General features: G+C 41.6%; 1 protein-coding gene across 3 annotated transcripts in view; it reads right to left on the reverse strand.

Moving 5' to 3' along the window:
- LOC129771931 (ecdysone-inducible protein E75) overlaps positions 1–18730 on the reverse strand; it is a 222003-nt gene that overhangs the window by 25416 nt on the left and 177857 nt on the right. For 2 of the 3 annotated variants that reach the window (XM_055776077.1, XM_055776079.1), the window contains one exon: positions 2216–2360. In XM_055776077.1, coding sequence (XP_055632052.1) covers positions 2216–2360 — 145 coding nt within the window. Of the gene's footprint in view, positions 1–2215; positions 2361–2490; positions 3722–18730 lie in introns of those variants that run through there. The other variant, XM_055776078.1, reaches the window with a different exon arrangement.

The following is an 18730-nucleotide window of genomic DNA, read 5'->3' on the forward strand; positions in this document are numbered from 1 at the left end:
CAGCAGAAGGCTAGGCCAGCCGCGCGTCCGTGCGCGTTGGTGCGAGCGGGACAGCACTAGGGCAACGACCGCAAAACTGTCCTACGCGGAGGAACAGTTGTTGCGAAATTTATCTCGTTTCGGTCAGTTTCGCGATCAATCAAATATGTATGTGAAGGAATTTAAATAGCAAATTGTGTCGAGGGGCATCCCGTCTCGCTCTGGCCAGTTGCGACATTCGACGATGCTTCCGTCATTGCTGTGCTCTAGCCATGGCTTACTACTGATGAACAACAATGACACACAAACCAGGGGGCTGCTAATTTGTTTTTTTTTTGCTGTCAGTGCATATACATTTCTACTAACTGTAAAATTTGGATGGTGGATAATTCGAAAACGAAAGTTATCGTGACTTTTAGCGCTGTGATGTAATGAAGGTACTAATTTCTAACGGTATAGCGCTGCGCGCGTGTGGTTGTTGAATTTCCGGTACGAAACATAAAATTTGCATTTACCCGGAGCGGCTCCGTACGCCTGAAACCAATGCCTGAGCGAGGGGAGAGGGAGCCTAGATTTGCATTTCACATTCATCGGATGGCGCGCCTGCAATCATCAAAAGGTGATTGACATTGTTCTCTTTCTCCCTCTTTCTCTCGCGTTCCCATCGTTGCTTTCCTTTTGCCACCTTTTCCTTCGGAGACGGTTACGAAACAAGAAAGTGAAATTTTAGGTTCCACACGCACCGTTTTTATGCTCCTCTTCGCTTCAGCCTTCGCACCAATACATAAGCCGCGGCGAGGTGGGGTAGGAATCACGCTAAGCGCACAACTCTTTCATAATAGTGCTGCGCTCGTTTGGATTGGATTTGTATGCTGCCGCTAAAAAAAGTTGGACGAGCTTTCGTGACGAAGCTGTTTGCTGGCTGCTAGTTTTGGTTGAGTGGTGTGTACACACATCACCCACAAAAATTGGACCCGAGGACACCGTGGAGGCCCCAAGAAGACCTCCACCGAGAAAACAAACAGATAGTAAAAAAAATCCGCCACACAACTCGGGGAGGGACAATCGAAAATGTTTACACTGAGCTTGCCCAACAACCAGCAAAACAGCGACGCGATGCTACCTTGAAACAGTAGAAAAAATAAAAGAATGAAACGCAAACATCAAACGCGATGGAGGTCTTTGAAACTTTTAGCTGCACTCGGCAAGAAATGCACACTGAGCCCCACTAGGGTCAGCAACACTTTGGTTCCACAGCCCTTTCATGCTGACTGGACAATGTCAATTAACTTTATGCACTTACGGCGAAAAAGCTTGCGTTAAACAAACAACCAAAAAAGTTTACTCTACACGCTGCCTGCGTTAGCACAAAATTTCGATTCGCACACCCCTCTCAACAATGTGTCAGGGCCTCGAACGCCATCAACAGCAGCATGAAGAAGAAAAAAGCGCGTTCTCCAATGCCCCCAAAACCAAAAAAAAAAAAAAACGCCACACACATCGGCCAGCTCTGGCGCGCAATGCAAACGCCGAGGCAAAAAAGCGAGCGAGCGAACGAAGAGCAGCGGCGGCAGCAGCAGCCAGGCACAAAGCGAGCGAATATTTTTCTGACCTAAATAGAGTTCAAAATGATTATGCCCTAGTTAGACGGTCAATGAACTTCGCTTTAGCCTCGACGACGACGACGACGACATCGTTACCGTCGTCGTCGTCGTCGTCGTCGTCGTCGTCGCTTGTTGCGGTGGTGGTGATATCACTTTCTATTGCGCACGCTCAAAGTGTGCGAAAGCGCAATACGACCTCTCTCGGGCCGTTGGTGGAAGCGAGAGAGCGCACATCACGACGACAATAGTGACGACGTTTTGCTGTGTTACTGTGGTGGTGTGTTTTGTCGCGATTGAACCGTAGCGCTGTGGGATGACAGGGCTGCTGGTAATTGGAACCCAGAGCCGAATGAACGTTTTTCTCTCGTTCGTAACGCTGGGCCTCTGGGTATGCAACAGAACATTAAACTCTTTGTTTCGTAATACCAATTTTCAAGGACTTTCGATGGCTGGCAACACTGTACGCGGCGCGCGCTCATGACGAGCGGGCGCTATTATTTGATCCGACAGGCCTCCTCCCACCCCGAAAAACGACCAACTCAAGCACACGCAATGAATCAAATATATAAAAAAAACTAAATAAATGCAATATAATGAAAAAAAGTAAGGTCCTCTAGGTCTCTATTACTCACCATCGCGACTCATTCCAACGGCGATGCATTTTTTCAGCCTACAATACTGACAGCGATTACGGTTTATTCGTAGTATACTACACTGCTGGTTTTTAGTACAAGGGCGATACTGAATTTTCTGCTGAATCGAGCGCCTGAAGAAGCCCTGTGAGTGAGAGAGAGAAAAAGAGAACGAATTAATTCGAAGGTTGACCACCAACCAGTTGGTTACTATTGCTAGTGGAGCAAATGAAATGTCCGAAGGAAGGTTGTAGGGTGATATGGAGTGAACGTACATGATCTTCGCATAGGTTCTCCTCGAACTGCTTGCAGAGATCATTGATCAAATAGTCTGAGCAACAGTCGCTATTGCTATTGCTGCAACTGTCATCACTGGTGGGCTCGGGGGAAGCTGATAACGACGAATGATCGGAACTTTGGGAGGACTCTCGACTCCGACAGCTAGCGGTGCTGTGGTGTTGTTCAGCTGTTATGGCACAATATCTACGCGTTTCCGCCTCTTCCGTTGCTGATTCTGATGAGGTCTTTTCCTGCTGTTCCTGTTGCTGCTGTTGTTGTTTCTGGAGTTCCTGCTTGCAGGCACTAATCCACTCTTTGGCGATCGTGGTCTTCTTCCACGGACAAAAATCAATCTTCGGAGTCGCTTTAATCTTCATCGCGGGAGTATCTTCCGTTTGACTACTGGTACTGCCACTCTCAGCACCAGGACTATTCGCTAGAACACATATTTTCGTTTCCTCCTTGGAAACAACTACGACTTGACTATTACTATTATTATGATTACTATTATTACTGCCACTACCCCCAGCACCTTCGTTGAAGGGATTTTTCCTAATCGAATTTGAACTATTCAGAGGAGCGGCTTCAAGAATCTTAACTAGTGCACTGTGGGCTTTTTTAAGATTGTTGCTGCTACTACTTTTGCCGCCGACAATGTTGGTTTGGACCATAATGCTGCTACTATTGCTATCATTAGGACTCTTCTTCAAACTGCACTGATTGCTTGGAACTTTGAGACTTTCAGTCTTGAGCCCCGCCGCAGCCGATGATTTTTCGTTGCTGGCGGGCTCCTGCTGCACTGCACATCCCATTTTTTTTGTGTGCTCGTAACTTCCAGTGTCTCTCTCTCTCTCTCTCCGATCGAGCGAAGTATCCTGAAGCGCGCGAACCAACAAGAACCAAAACTGCCTTCTTGAGGGAAATACTTCTTCTATTGCACTTTTAAAAGGGCCATCTTTTCGCGCGGCACACTCATGGAACGTTATTCACCACTTTGCACACTTTCAGCACAAGTTTCAGACGCACAGACGACGACGCACTGACGGCGGCGACGACGACGGAGACGACGACGACAACGGCTGCGACGACTTGTAGCATACGATCGCTCGGCGGACGATGCTCACATTCCAGAGTTTAATTTGCGAATGAAACTTGACGAAAACAGTATACCAAACAACTCACACTCGTCAGTGATTGTGTGCGTGCGTCTCTCAAAGCGCGCTCGAGAAATATGTTTTCGACTCGAGCCAGTATTAGCAGCAGCAGCAGCAGTTTGCGTGTATTTCGTTTGGGGCTTTTACTTCTGCTCCCTCTCTCACTCTGTCGATGCTCGAAGCTCTTGTTCACTCGCTCGCCGTCGTCGTCGTCGTCGTCGTTGGCCGAGGCCATTTGGTTATTTGAGAAGGTAGAGCAGCAGCAGCAGCAGCCCTACCACCGTTATTTCTGATCGCTTGCTTGCTGTATGCTATTTCTACAGCACACATGTTCAGAGGGTAAAGCGACAGCAGCGACACCGTCGCCTCCGTCGCCGTCGTCATCATCTGCTCCGACCCCCTGCTCGGTCCCGGGGAATCGTGGGACAGCACCAGCTGAACGCAAAACGGGTAGCAGCTTCCTAGCACAGCGGGTTCGGCCAGCGCTGGCCGAAAGTGGGTGATATTCTGGTAGACAAACTGTGTTGTTCCAGAATGTTCTGTAGAATGAGACATTCCACAACAATTTTACTACATAACGTTGAACATTTTTCACTCAAAAATTTTCCGCGCTTCAGGTACCGTTCTGAAGCATATTTCGGACGCTTAAGGCATATGATGCAGAAAACAGATCTAAACTTTATGCACAGGTATTATTAGGTTGATATTTTTAATGAAATAGTTCAATATGCTTTTAAACTTTCTGCTTTGGTACCTAAAACATAAAAAAAAACTATCGAATAAAATGCTTTTCAAATGAAGCGAATAAGAATCAAACTTCGGACACTAAATCAAATTTCGGAAACTTTATTTTGTAATTTTTTGGACGAAAATTACATTACACTTGATTATATTTCATAGTCATCTGCGAAACACTTACCAAGCAATCCCAGTAATCTGTTAACGATGATGAGAACTGATGAAACACGGGAGAAATTTAAATATTTATGAACGGGTAAATTCTACGTGCCCACGCTAAGGAAACGTCAAACACAAACGATAATGAGTAGTGTTGTAAGATTTCTGCTGATTATGTTATAATTCAAATGTAGTTCTCATGTGAAATGATAGTGAAACCAAGGGATTACTCTGAAGAAGCAATTGTGATATTAATTTTATAGTTATATCATCAGTGCATTAAGCATTTTAAGATATTAGAACAAAGTGTCCGAAATATGATTCAGAACGGTACTGCTTGTTGTGTTACTGAAATACGAAAATACACCATCGTCCCCCACCAAATCAATTACACGACCAAACGCCTCCTTACTTTGTGTCATTATTTAAAATTCTCAAATCGTTTTTGATGGAGACGCCTAGCCATTAACACGTTGAGCCTCACGTCAGTCCCTTGGGAATGACACTGAGTTTTTCTTCGGGTTCGCACCGGTCTCATCGGATCAACGGTGTACTTTTTGTTTGGAAAGCGTTGGCACAAAGGGCGACAGTAAAAAAATTAGAAAAAGATTTTTAGAAAAATCGGTCGACAGGGACTGATTGACAAGTTCTGCATCGCAAAATGTTGGCATTGACAAGCTCTAAAAGTTGTATAAAAGTAGAGTACAGTTTTGATGTAGACTTTGAAATATAAAAGTTAAAGCAAAAAAACCGTTTTTTCATGGTTACCCTAATGCAACTTAGATAGAAAGCGCCAAAAACAACTTTGTGGGAGATATTTGTTCTTTAGACAAAAACTGTCTTGAGCAAAGTTGTTACATATGATAGAGCGCTCATTTTTATGTTCTCAAAAATAGTGTGACCAAAATTGTCGATGAAATAAAAAATCTAACTTTCTTATCCTTATAGATAGAGATAAACATAGTTCGACAATGTTGTAGCCCAAGTTATTTTAAACAACTTTGTAGAACGAAGTTTTTTTCTATCTTTTGATATAATCGATTTAGCGCTTTTTTTTCTCAGTTACGTTAGGGTCATCATGAAAAAAACTGTTTTATTTTTGCTCTAACTTTTTTTTTAATTCTACATCAAAACTGATTTCGTACGACTTTTAGAGCATATCAATACCAACATTTTGCGATGCAGAACTTGTCAATATCTTTATCCTACTTAAAGTTATTATTTTCTACCCAAAAACTCATGATTTCAATTTTAATTTACTCAAACGCAAAAAATAACATAGTGTTGATAATCACACATCATGTAGAGTGACATATGCTCTTTCAAATGCCGTCAATAAACATTTTTATGTTTGCCCCAGGAAGAACGACAAACAATTGAAGAGAGCGTATTGTCGAGTGCTTGTGGTGAGAAGTTTTGGCGTTGCAATGCTTCAAATAATATCATATCCGAAGTGAACTCCGTTCTCTTACTTGGTGTGCGTTCGTGGGTTCGATCCCACTGATTTTTCTTTTCTTATTTTTCAAGACTACATGCGAAAAAGTTTCGTAATCCAAAGCCTCTATAAAACCAAGGAAATCAATCAATAAATGAATTCCTCAATGACGAACGTACAGTGTCGTGTCTTATCAGACATCAATTCGTGAAGTTCCCGCATTTGCAAAAAAAAAAAAGTGTGTACTGTTAAATCGAATACATAATCGGAAATTTCTTTCCAAACTTTTCTATTTTCCTTCAGAATTAGCACGAATCCGACGATCGTTCTCGAGTGATGCGCGGACTAAGAATAGGGTAATTGTTTTTTTTATATTCAGTAGAACCTCAACTATCCATGAAAGCGAGTTCCATAGTAATTAGATACAGCCATTCCATGCCAAATCGATATAGTGGTTCTCAGATTTTCGTGAAAATTGGTAGTTTTGTTCAAACATTTGACCCGTATTTTCTCATGTTTTCCATTAGGGTGAACATTCCCATTTTAGGGTTGTTTGAAAAATCAGCTTTTTACTCTTTTTCCAAAAATGACTTTTTTTTTAAATTCATAACTTTTGACTAGACCGATTCAGGTGATCGACATATCAAATTAAAGCCAATCATCTGGTCTTTTTTGAAAAAATACTATACCTGCAGAAAATTCTAATTCTGCTCTCGTTATTATTGATTGTATTCGTTTTTTATTGTTTTCATAGTCTCGGGACCAAAGGCGTTATATTTTTTCCTGGAAAGCTGAGGATTTTTCACATAATATATGTCGAAACCAGAGAGGCGTTTTTTTGTTACTGAGTTCTAATTTTTCTAAGTTAACTTTTCTAAGTTGATGGTTCGACAAATCAATTTTCCCTCTTTTTTTCAACACAAAAATTTATAACTTTTGATCTACTGGACCGATTAAGATGATCGATACATAAAATTAAAGCCAGTTAGATAGTCTTTCTTGGAAAATATTAGACTTGCGAAACAAAATGGATTTTGATTTCGTAATTATTTACTGTATAGGCTTTTTATAGTTTACATGGTTTCGGGACCGAGGATGCTATATTTTTTATATTTTTTCTTGAAAGCTGAGTTGTTGTACCTGAAAAAAATGAAAATCGGGGTTTTCGAATTTTTGTTTTATGCCAAATGTCTTAAAATTGCATTACTTGTCAAGATTTATTGTTATCATGCAATTTTAAGTCATTTGGCATCAAATTTTTTTTTTTCGAAAACCCCGATTTCCTTGCGTGATTTTTCGATTTTCAAAAAACTCAAACATTGGCCGTTTTGCGCCACTCTCCCTTAAGTCCGATTGAGCTGAAATTTTGTATAGGGTGTTTTTTCGAGGTGGTGTACATTTTGTATAGGGTAAGTTTTTGAAATTTTAGGATCGATTTTTCCCATACATTCATTGGCACCTCAGAGTGCATTCTGCAGAGCGGTTCCGTGTATGCTAATTCGTCAAGAGAATTATTCTGACCATGAATTCGGGCACGTTTTACAATGAGTACTCAACACACGCATACTTTCGGTTGTGGCTGTAAAATGTTTGGAGCAAAAATCGAAACTTTTTTTAATCTGGTTAAAGTAACTTTAAAGCACAAAAAAAAAAAAAGATTACATATAGTTGTAATACTGCGGAAAACGGTTTAGAAGTTGCATTCTATTTCTTACGTGCCAGAATGCGAATTGTCAGACGTTAATTGCTATCCTAGAAAAAAAAATTGTGGCGACCGTGACGGATTTTGATTTTTCTATCAAAAATTTTCAAGATAGATCATATCCATTCTATCTTGAAATTTTTTTTCCATTCTCGAGATATAATCAAATTGATTATATCTCGAGAATGGCTAGTCTTAGGATAAAACGCTTTATATATTTTTTATAGATTTTTTTTTTACTTTTCTTAAAAAGTTACAATTTCGCAAAGCCCTATGCAAAAAACTAGTTTCTGTCTATTTGTGTTTGGGTGGATCGTATCATGAATCAACATTAGAATTTGGAATTTAGAGCTTTGCTCTTGGACTGTTACATTTGATGACTTAACCACGAAGAATATGATGACTTACTGGATATAATGTCTCCCAAAAAATACTGGTACAGGTAAACTTCGATATAACGTACATTTCACTTTCAAAATTGTACGTTGTATCGAATTGTACGTTATATCGAAGCATAATAAAGTACATCATTGTGATGCTGTTTTAGTGAAGTTAATGAATAACTTCAATCAGAAGACGAAGCCAGCCTTTCTCATGATGTTTCCCTTCGTACTGTTGATTAAAGCTTTATTCATTTAGAATCCGGAATCACAAAACCAGCTGTATTTCTGGATTGATTGAAGGTACAAAACTTGTTTTAGCATCACAATACAGATAGTTCATTGTTCTATCAGGAAAAAAATATTGAAATTTTTTTTTCCTTTACACTTTGGAAATGTGTACGTTATATCGAGGGTACGTTATAACGAAGTTTCCCTGTAATATGATATCGAGAGCAGTTTCTTTTTCACTGTTTTCACTTTCAATCGTAGAGCACTGTGTTTATAGAAATTCGACAAACGAATACTTATGAAAAGCACATATATGTTCATGGACTCGTCCCATACAACACAAGAATCTAAGTAGAACTTTTCAGTTCATTGTCGAAATTCGTATTTTTCGTATTTTTGAGTCATTCGCCTCGGATTCTGGTTTGTCCGAATTGGGATGTTTTTACTCAACTAGTAAATGCAAATCGACTTTCCTTCATGAAAATCACATATAATCGATACGAGTTTGGGTTTGTTGAAAAGCCCCAAGTCTCTAGTTGCTAACACTACCATAAGGCGTTGAAATTTTTCAAATTTTTACGTTTTTTAACGATTTTCCTCAAATAGAAATTATGATCATGGTTTGTCCGGTTTCAGAAATCACAATTGTTTGATGAAAACATTCGAATTCTCAAATAGATGTTGCATTTATCATTGCTTGAGTTTACGGTCATCATATTGATCCATTCATAATTGAGGCATTCTGCAGAATATTGCCTTTTCTTGGGCATCTTAAAAGTGTTCACCTCAACACACTCAACACAGAGACTCTTTATTTCTGCTATGCGCGAAGGACACAATAAACAAACTGCAGCGCGCCAAGCGGTTGCCATAGAAATTATGTGGACAAAACAACATTATTGAATTGGACAACTCATAATCAGAATTGAGTTCATCAAAATGCGTTAATTTAATGGTTTAGCTATGTAAATCTGGTACAAATGGTGTGCAAGCATGATGTTCACAATATTTGTAAGTGTTACAATCCAGAAAAAGTCTGAATACGTGCCAAATAATCATCTGTTGGTTGATTAAAAGTTAACTCAAGTGAGGGGCGCATTGATACCAATAGGATGGTGTATTTTATAATCCCTTTAAAACATGTTATTCCGTAAAAATATACCACAAAAATACTGTAAATCATGAAAAAGACAATTTTATTTATATGTTTTCAAACATTCGAATGCCTGATTTGACAAAGGTGTGCTGAATTAGAGCAATCAAAAATGTGGACAAACCATGATCATATTTTCGACTGGACAAACCAAAATCATTTACCTTAGAAAATCCGATGAAAATTGAAATGATTTCGAAAGCAATTAGGAAAACATTGCCGCGAAAATGCAAACGTCACATGGTGAAACATTTCAGTTACCATCGTATTCTATAAAGGTCCATTTCAAGTGAGTGATCCATTTTATCCTATATTTTATCCTATAACACGACAGTTGAAAACGCGGGTTGACGTATAAGCAAATAAAGTTCAAAAAGTTAGTCTGTTATGATCTGTATCAATGTTCAACATTGTTTATATCGATTTGTTCAAATTCGAACGGCGTGGGTGGTTTTTTGGAAGAAAGTATTTCATAGTTCGATTGTTTTATGGTGACGTATGCGAGTACAAGACAATATTGTGCGAATTTCGCTGTGAGTATAATCAACTGTCCAACAAAGAACACCAATTCGGCCAGTGTTCACGAAGATAATTCGAGCACCGCGCCCGGAATCCGCTCCCTTGATTGATCCCCCTCTCGAGCCCTAGCTCCGGTGGGCTGCCTGGCTTGCTGCTCTACCACACCTCCGACTGGTTCGCTTCGTAACAAAGGCAGTCAACGCAGCCAGGCAAGGAGCAAAAGCAAGGCTCACCAGGTTCAACGACCTGTCATTGCCGTCGCTATGAGCCCTCCACCATCGCTGGCTCCATCTCTTTCATTCTCCCTTTCCCGTACGATTCGCTCTTTCTCGCTCCTGTCCACCCCTAGAGCATCCACTGCATCCTCCCTGACATTATACCTCACAAGCGTTTTTTTTTTCGATGATTCGCACACGCTAGTGGGGTGTTTCACCACCCAGCCACCCACCCAATCGCTCGCACCCCAAACACACTGTTGTTAGCTGCTCTCAACTCGCTCGCTCTCTCGTTTGCTCACTCACTTACTCACTCGCACACACAACCAAGCGCCAGCGACACGGCCATCGCTAGAAAACGGAACGGGGTTGCACGTTTCGAAAAAGCAACCAGACCTCGTGCCACACGTTTCGGCGCTCGCTGGTATAGGTATGCCCTCGGAATGTGACGACTGTGTTGGTAGGTTTTTTTCGTGACCCAATTTTTGGTCATCTACCCCGGCTCGAGTCGAGACTCGCGTAGAGTTCGATCGGTCGGTCGGTCGGTCGCTTGGAGCTTGGAGCTTGGAGCTTGGTCGGTTTGTTGGCTGCCATTTTTTGGTGTGTGATTCAACACCATGCCAGGCACGTCAGTGTTGTTCGTTCGCTGGTGTGTGCGTTGTTATTGCCGATTTATCAGCGAGCGGGGGAAGGAGACCTCTCATGCTGGTCCGTTCGCGCTATGACTGTTTGGCAATGTGCGCGCGCGCGCGCGAGGAAGAGGAAGCAGAAGGGCCCGAGGGTGGAGGGCAGGTTTTTGGCGAAGAGGTTCGAACCAAGCGAGAGGAAAGTGAGAGGAATTCACAATATGTACACAATCCTAGTGTGCCATAGTGGGTGGCGGTGGCGGCAGCAACAACGAGTGCGGGCAAATTGAAGGAGATCAAGCAAATGATGAAGAAACAACTGCCAGGGCAAACAGATAGCAGTGAAACAGAAGAGCCAACAAACAAAATAAAATAGAAGGATAAAAACACAACATTGGGATGTGGACTAAGCCAATGACGAAAAATTTACACTCGCGCGAAGTTTTGGCCACCGTTGGGGATAAAGATACTCTGGTAGGGGTTCATAGATCCCGCGAAGCGCGTGAAGTAATGATGTTGATGGCAGTCTCCTCATCAATTTCAGACCCTTTTCCGTTATGCGCTTGACGCGTTTGAGTGGTGACTGTGTCGTTTAATGAGTTTGTTTTCATATGGTTTATTGTTTGGATCGGGGTATTTAAATTTTCGGAAAGACCTGGGGATCTTACTACTAATTTGTAGTAAAAACCTCAATCCTAGTCAACCCTGTTTTTTCTGGAACCTATTACTGGAATTAGCATGATTGTTAAAACTTGTTCTTGTTAAACACCTACATTGTTAAAAAATTTCACTGTTTGGGTCATCGCTATTGAAATTTTATTGAGATTCTCTCTCTCTCTCTCTCTCTCTCTCCAAATAATGCACCTTCATTGTATTTTGAGTTGTAAGTTCAATGATATGAAGAATTCCCCGGATCTGACAGCGAATCAAGCCCAAAGTTCCTAGCGTGATGTGTATGACACCAAATAATCGATCACTCAAAACAGACACATTACAAAATGTTTAATTTTAAAATATATAAATGATTGATTATCAGGTTTGCACATGATGTTGAATATTAAAATAAATATAAACAACTACTTCAAAGTTAGTGCACATTCAAATTCTTGCTAAACTTTTTGAGAAAAAAGACGGATGGGTAATGTCGGGGACATAACCGGAGTGACGTAGGACTATACAAAGGGGACAGCTTTTGTTAAATATATATTTTAAATATATTGTTTTATTTTCTTCTCCTACGTGAATACCTACCTATCTACCTGAAAAATGGATTAGTTTACTGTTTACTCTATATGAATATGTTGATGGTTCTGAAAAGAACCTTTGGTGTTGTGTTTTTGTTATCACTCGATATTCCCATCTTGTTCGGTTAAACCTTCCTGTTTAGCTATTGCGTTTGCCACTCGCCACAGCTTTCACAGTTGGAAAATTTCTTCCCATCCAGCTTGTGACATGTTGTTCAGTAAATTACATTTAATGCGACGCGCCGGAGAAACACTTTGCCACTCACTGAAACTAATTGTTGCCTTGATGAGCGCCGAACCGAAGCTGCTCTGTTCTTGATGCGGGTTTTCTGATTGTCGTGAGCAGCTTTGCAAGCCAACTCGAGCACTCCGACGGCCGAAACTCTATAATCGCTGTTAGGTATACTGGTGCTCCGGCACCAATCCGTTCGGTCTAGTTACCCTTGCGGAGCAATCAGTGAATGCGACCAACAGGGAACTGGAGACCTGCACGGTTCGAGTGAGACTTTGCCTTTCTCTTAACTTGTCCTCCTTTGTTACGTCCACGATGCCGATGCCGTACAACCACACGGGTTTACGGTTTGAAAGAAAATAAGATATTTTTTTGGGGTCCGCGTGTTTTATACTCTAGCGGTACACACTCACAGGATAGAGACAAATCGGCAGACTCAGCCAGAGGGGCGAGTCCAACGAGACGAACGAATGAGCGTTAAAAGGGAGCGATGGCAAAAAAATACATTCATTACGATTTGTTCGCTCGTTGGATTCACATGCAGGCTAAAAAGGGTCCTTTTCAGGATCACAAAATTATCTTCAATCTAAAGAGTTTATTGTTTTCTTGTCACTCGATATCCCCATCTTGTTCGGCTAAACCTTCCTGTTTAGCGATTTGTTGCCACTCGCCACAGCTTTCACAATTGGAAAATTTCTTCCCATCCAGCTTTGTGACATGTTGTACAGTAAATTACATTCAATGCGACGTGCCGAAGCGCCACTCAGTGTCGCATTGGAGGCGATTTTAACCTGTAATTGAACATTTGTGATGACAGTGGTACAGTGTCGACTTTCAATGTGGGGTCATAATTTGGATCTCTATGTTTACAAAAATGTCCAACTAAATAAGTCGCATTACATGTCCATCCAATTAGCTAAATGTCGAACTAATTGTAAATTACTGTACTTTCAATCTGGAAACAATTTAAGAATTGGTGAAAATTGAATAATCTGGACAGTCCCCAACTATTAATAAGCTCAGAACAACTGCCAAATTCACATACTCATCAGATCCTGGCAAACAAATTATGAAAAAATCAATTTGTGTTTTATTATTATTTTGGATAATGTTTTAGAAAGCATTGAACTGTATTTCGTAAACTCTTTTTTGAAAGGTTTAATGGCCCTGAAAAGCGCCTTGTTTTATGGAATGGTTCCAATTTAGAAAACTTAGTACTCGTGGTTTTGAAAAAAACCATTTCGAACGCCCTCGATGCTGCCTTGTTTTGGATTTGCCACCAAAGCAGTTTGTATAAAGAACAAACTTTTTTCTTCTGCTACCTGATGCCGTTTTGCGATTGCGTTTGCCACTCGCCACTCGCTGCAACTGCCTGTTGTCTTGATGTCCACCGAACCGAATGTGTTCTATTCCGAATGCGGGTTTTCTTATCGTCGCGAGCAGCTTTGCCAGCTAACTCGATCACTTCGGCGGCCGAAACTATATAACGCCGGCTAGGTGGACTGGTGCACTGGTACTAACGCGCTCGGCCTAGCTACCCTTGCGGGGAACTCCAGATCAACACGGTTCGAGCGGGATTTTGCCTTTCCCTTCACTTTTCCTCCTTTACCATGTCCAGACATGGCTGCTTGGGTTGGTTTGTTGATGTGTTGTGATGCGAACCGATGTGGTGTACGGTTTGAACGAGAATGATCGTTACGGCAGCGGAGCGGGGATTTTTAAGCTGACTGGCTGGCTCGAGAATTACGCATGTGTGAGACTGCGACCAATGTTTCGTTCATTTTTTTCTTTTTCCTTTCCAATCGTGCTTCATTCTATTTCGCTGCTGCTCTGGTTGCCCGTTTTGGTCGGTACGATTTGAGGAGCACAAAATGGACCAATCAAAAATGGGCACATAGGGCATTTTGACAATGCTTGATATTTCACAATTATTCAATTATTTATCTCAAGAAAAATTAAATGTTATTCGTTATGATAGATGCGTAGATATATTTCCTATCAATTGATGCAAAAACCTTTGCGATCTATTGAGAAATGCTCGAGTTATAAGCGTTCCAAATCTTGCATTTTTTCCTACTTGTTCAGTGCCTAGATTTCCATTTCACCCCCTATATCTTCCGGTTAGACGTAGTCCTACGTCAAAAAATGAATGACACCTCGAATGTCTTTTTTTTTATACGAAAATTTCAAAAATGTTTTGAAAGAGTTAAAACCCACGATGTTTCAATAAGGAGAAGTGATATACGAGAGCAACACCAAGGTCTGGATGATCTTAATGCTTTTTGAGGAATGGATAATGCAATTTGACGAAAAATTTTCCAATGGAAATCGAAAGGTATTATTTCTGGAATTAAAGGGTGTGTCACATCAAATTGCATCACGGAAAAAACGCTGTAGAAATTCGCCCAGTAGACCGATCCTTTTGAAAATTTTAGACAGTAAAATAAAAACTATTAAACAACTTTTGGCATTTTCTTTTTATTCATACTTCGAGCCCAAGCCCGTATGCTCGCACCTTCCTCCTTACCCCGTCCATAAGGTTCTGTACAACGTCAGGTTGTAGTTTTTTTTTGAACAGAAATCCATTTTCTCTTGAAGTCCGCCTCCGGTTTGACAACTTTTGGGTTCTTCCGGAGGGCCTGCTTCATAATCGTCCAATATTTCTCTATTGGGCGAAGCTACGGCGCGTTGGGCGGGTTCATTTCCATTGGCAAGAAGGTGACCCCGTTGGCTTCGTACCACTCCAACACGTCCTTTGAATAGTGGCACCTCCCGACCGAATACGAGAACGCGAGCTCTTTGAGACACATTGTCAGTCGGTTTTCTCTGTCTTGGAAACCGCTAAAGCAACAGATGAAGTCATCTTAATGGGCGACTTTAATCTTCCAAGAATTTCGTGGAAGAAATCCTGCAACGGCTTCCTTTATCCGGATTTGGCTCATTCGACCATCCCTCCCAATGCTTCTTTCTTGCTTGACAATTACAGCTTAGCCACTCTCTCGCAAATCAATTACGTTACCAATCAGAATGACCGTAGTCTGGATCTCTGCTTTGTGAGTGCGCAGGACACAGCCCCATTCCTATGCAGAGCTCCTGCTCCTCTTGTTAAGCACACTCCTCATCATCCACCTCTGGTGGTTACCGTTGGTACTAAGTTGTCACAGGATTTCGATATCTCACCTGTAGCAATTTCTTATGACTTTCGTAATGCCGACCATTGTGGTATCAGCCAGTTACGCTCTAGCTTCAACTGGGACGATATACTAGACACCGTTAACGTCGAATCTTCAGCTTTAACATTCTCCAACGTTCTGGCATATGTTATCGATAGATATGTGCCGAAAAAGAAATGCCACCATGCATCCCGCAAACCATGGCAGACCTGTGTGCTTCGACGACTGAAATCAATGAAGAGGGCCGCCTTGAGAAATTTCACCACACACCGCACACAAATTCCCTCAATATCAATATGCGCGAATCAATCACGAATATAAACGTGTTGCGAAGCAATCTTTCCTACATTATCAGCGTCGTGTACAGAGAAAACTCAAATCACATCCCAAACAGTTTTGGAAATTTGTCAACGAGCAGCGCCATTCAGCCGGTTTGCCATCGTCTATGGCATTGAATGGAATCGTGGCCTCTACGCAACGGGATATCTGCAACCTTTTCTCAGATAAATTTGCCAGCGTTTTCACCGATGAGAGTTTGAGCGACGAACATATCAGGCATGCTGCTGGCTACGTCCCTCTCTCCAACCAAACCCTGAGTAGAGTTGACATCAGTTTGGAGATGATTTCTAGGTCGTTCTCGAAACTCAAAGCGTCGTTCAATCCGGGACCTGACGGAATCCCATCAGCTTTTCTCAAAACGCACATGAATGACTTGTTGACCCCGCTGCTCCAAATATTCCAGCTTTCCGTGTCTACTGGCGTTTATCCGACCTGTTGGAAACTATCGCATATGTTCCCAGTCCATAAGAAAGGAAATAGACGGGACGTCAATAATTATCGTGGCATTACTTCGCTTTGCGCTTTGGCTAAATTGTTTGAACTCGTTATTATGGAACCGCTCAACGCTCTCAGCAAGCCGTACATTAGCACTGACCAGCACGGATTCACGACGGGTCGCTCCACCACCACAAATTTACTGTGTCTCACCTCCTACATTACCAATTCTATGTTACAATACGCTCAAACGGACGCCATTTATACAGATTTGACTGCGGCCTTTGATAAATTGAACCACCGTATAGCTGTTGCCAAACTCGACAGGCTTGGGATTAACGGCAACCTTCTGCAATGGTTCCAATCATACCTCACTGGCCGCCGACTAGCCGTCGTTATTGGCGACTGTCAATCCTCTCTATTTGCTGCTACTTCTGGCATACCACAAGGTAGTCATCTGGGTCCGCTGATTTTTTTGATCTATTTTAACGACGTAAATTTGGTTATTGAAGGACCACGACTGTCATACGCAGATGATCTGAAAATTTACCTTCGGGTCTGCTCAATTGAAGATTGTCACTTCCTTCAGAGACAGTTGGATGCTTTCGCCGATTGGTGTATGCTCAACCGCATGGATGTAAACCCCGCAAAATGCTCCGTCATCTCGTTCTCGCGCACGAGAAAGAACATATTGTATACGTATGTCTTGCGTGACTCAGAAATCGAGCGCGTTAGTGAAGTCAAAGACCTAGGGGTAATATTGGACACGCAACTCTCGCTCAAACCGCACATCTCGTTCATTGTCAATAAAGCGACCAGAACTCTTGGATTCATCTTCAGAATTGCCAAAAATTTCACTGACATCTACTGCCTCAAATCTCTCTACTGCTCTCTATCTCGCTCTGTTTTAGAGTATGGTTCTGCAGTTTGGACTCCTCACTACAACAATGGCGTCGAAAGAGTTTAGTCTGTTCAACGGAGGTTCGTGAGATATGCACTCCGCAGATTGCCGTGGACGGACCCCTTCCGATTACCGAGTTACGAGAGTCGTTGTCAGTTGATTAACCTGGAACTTTTATCGGTCCGTAGAGATACAGCCAGAGCTCTGTTCATAGCTGATGTTTTGCAAGGACGCATCGACTGTCCCGTTCTCTTGGAGTACATCAATATCAACGTCCGACCTCGAGCTCTCCGGAATAATGCGATGCTAAGATTGCCCGTACAACGTACGAACTACAGCATGTTTGGTGGATTTAGTGGTTTGCAAAGATTATTCAACAGAGTGACCATGTTGTACGACTTCCATTTATCCCGAACGCTTCTTCGCCGGAGGTTTAGCTCTTTTTTTCTGAACTAGTTTAATTTACCATAGGTTTTTAGTTTCGATGTTAGTTTTATTATGTGACGAACTTATGTGGTGTAACATTCATGTTTAGATATAAGTAACATCATTGGGGCCTTCACCAAGGATGGCTCCAATCATATCAACGAGCGCTCGTTCAATTCTCTTATTTGATTCATTCAACGCACACAATAATATGTTTTAAATCACTCATGAAACAGAAAACTGATGTGTCAACGAAAACACTGAATGAACACAGCGTGAGAGTCATCGGTTGGTATTTGTGCGCGTGTTCATCGATGCTTGCTTGTATCATTTTATGATTCGTTCGTTAGTTTCTGCCGTCGCTTTACTTTCGTTTCCTGATCCGATTGGGTGCTTAACCTTGGAACTTTGGATCGAATCGCTTTGTGATAGAGTGGTGTCGCTCTCAGAAAAGAATTGAATCGCAAGGCAAAAATGCGATGCGATGAAAATATAACTTTTCGATGTGCTAATGCTCGCAGGTGCGCACCTAACAGTTGTGGTCTAATAACTTTTAAAAGGAAAGCCAATAGGGTTCAGTTTGCTCACTAAATAGTAACTATATATAACCTTCGAAACGCAATCTATAAATGCTTCGAGTTTTGCTTGTCCAGTATTTATTATAATACAAATTGTCAAAAGCGGATTTTTGTCCAATAGTGGAGGCACAAGTTTGCAGCCTATGGGGCAAACGATCGCACTTATTGAAATAAGCTTTTGAGATAACTTGTATCAAAAATCAATGATTTATCATTGGTAGCGTGTGAAAAAATCATTAATAGCGTGTGTAGGCATCATCCAAGAGGGATGGGTAGTTGATTACTTGCTGGCTAGACTGATTTGTTGTAAATTTCGAAAAGGCATACGATGCATCCTCATGAAGCTAGATCTCGTCCCTCTAGTTTAGTAACCTGGTTGTATCCGCGCTGGACTTTGATGGCTTTCGCAAAAACACAAAATCTTTGAAGAAATCGTTTTGTCCAATGGTCTGCAATGGATGATCAGTTTCTCAGACTGCTCTCGGTAAACGTAAAATAACTATGATTTGCACTGACTTATTTGTACAAAGCAGTATCTTAGCCACAAATTGACTAGCGCCCCATGGGGGAGGAATAATGTTTTGAAATTCGAAAAA

This window comes from Toxorhynchites rutilus, chromosome 2 (genome assembly GCF_029784135.1).
Source record: "Toxorhynchites rutilus septentrionalis strain SRP chromosome 2, ASM2978413v1, whole genome shotgun sequence".
Taxonomy (NCBI): Eukaryota; Metazoa; Arthropoda; class Insecta; order Diptera; family Culicidae; genus Toxorhynchites; species Toxorhynchites rutilus.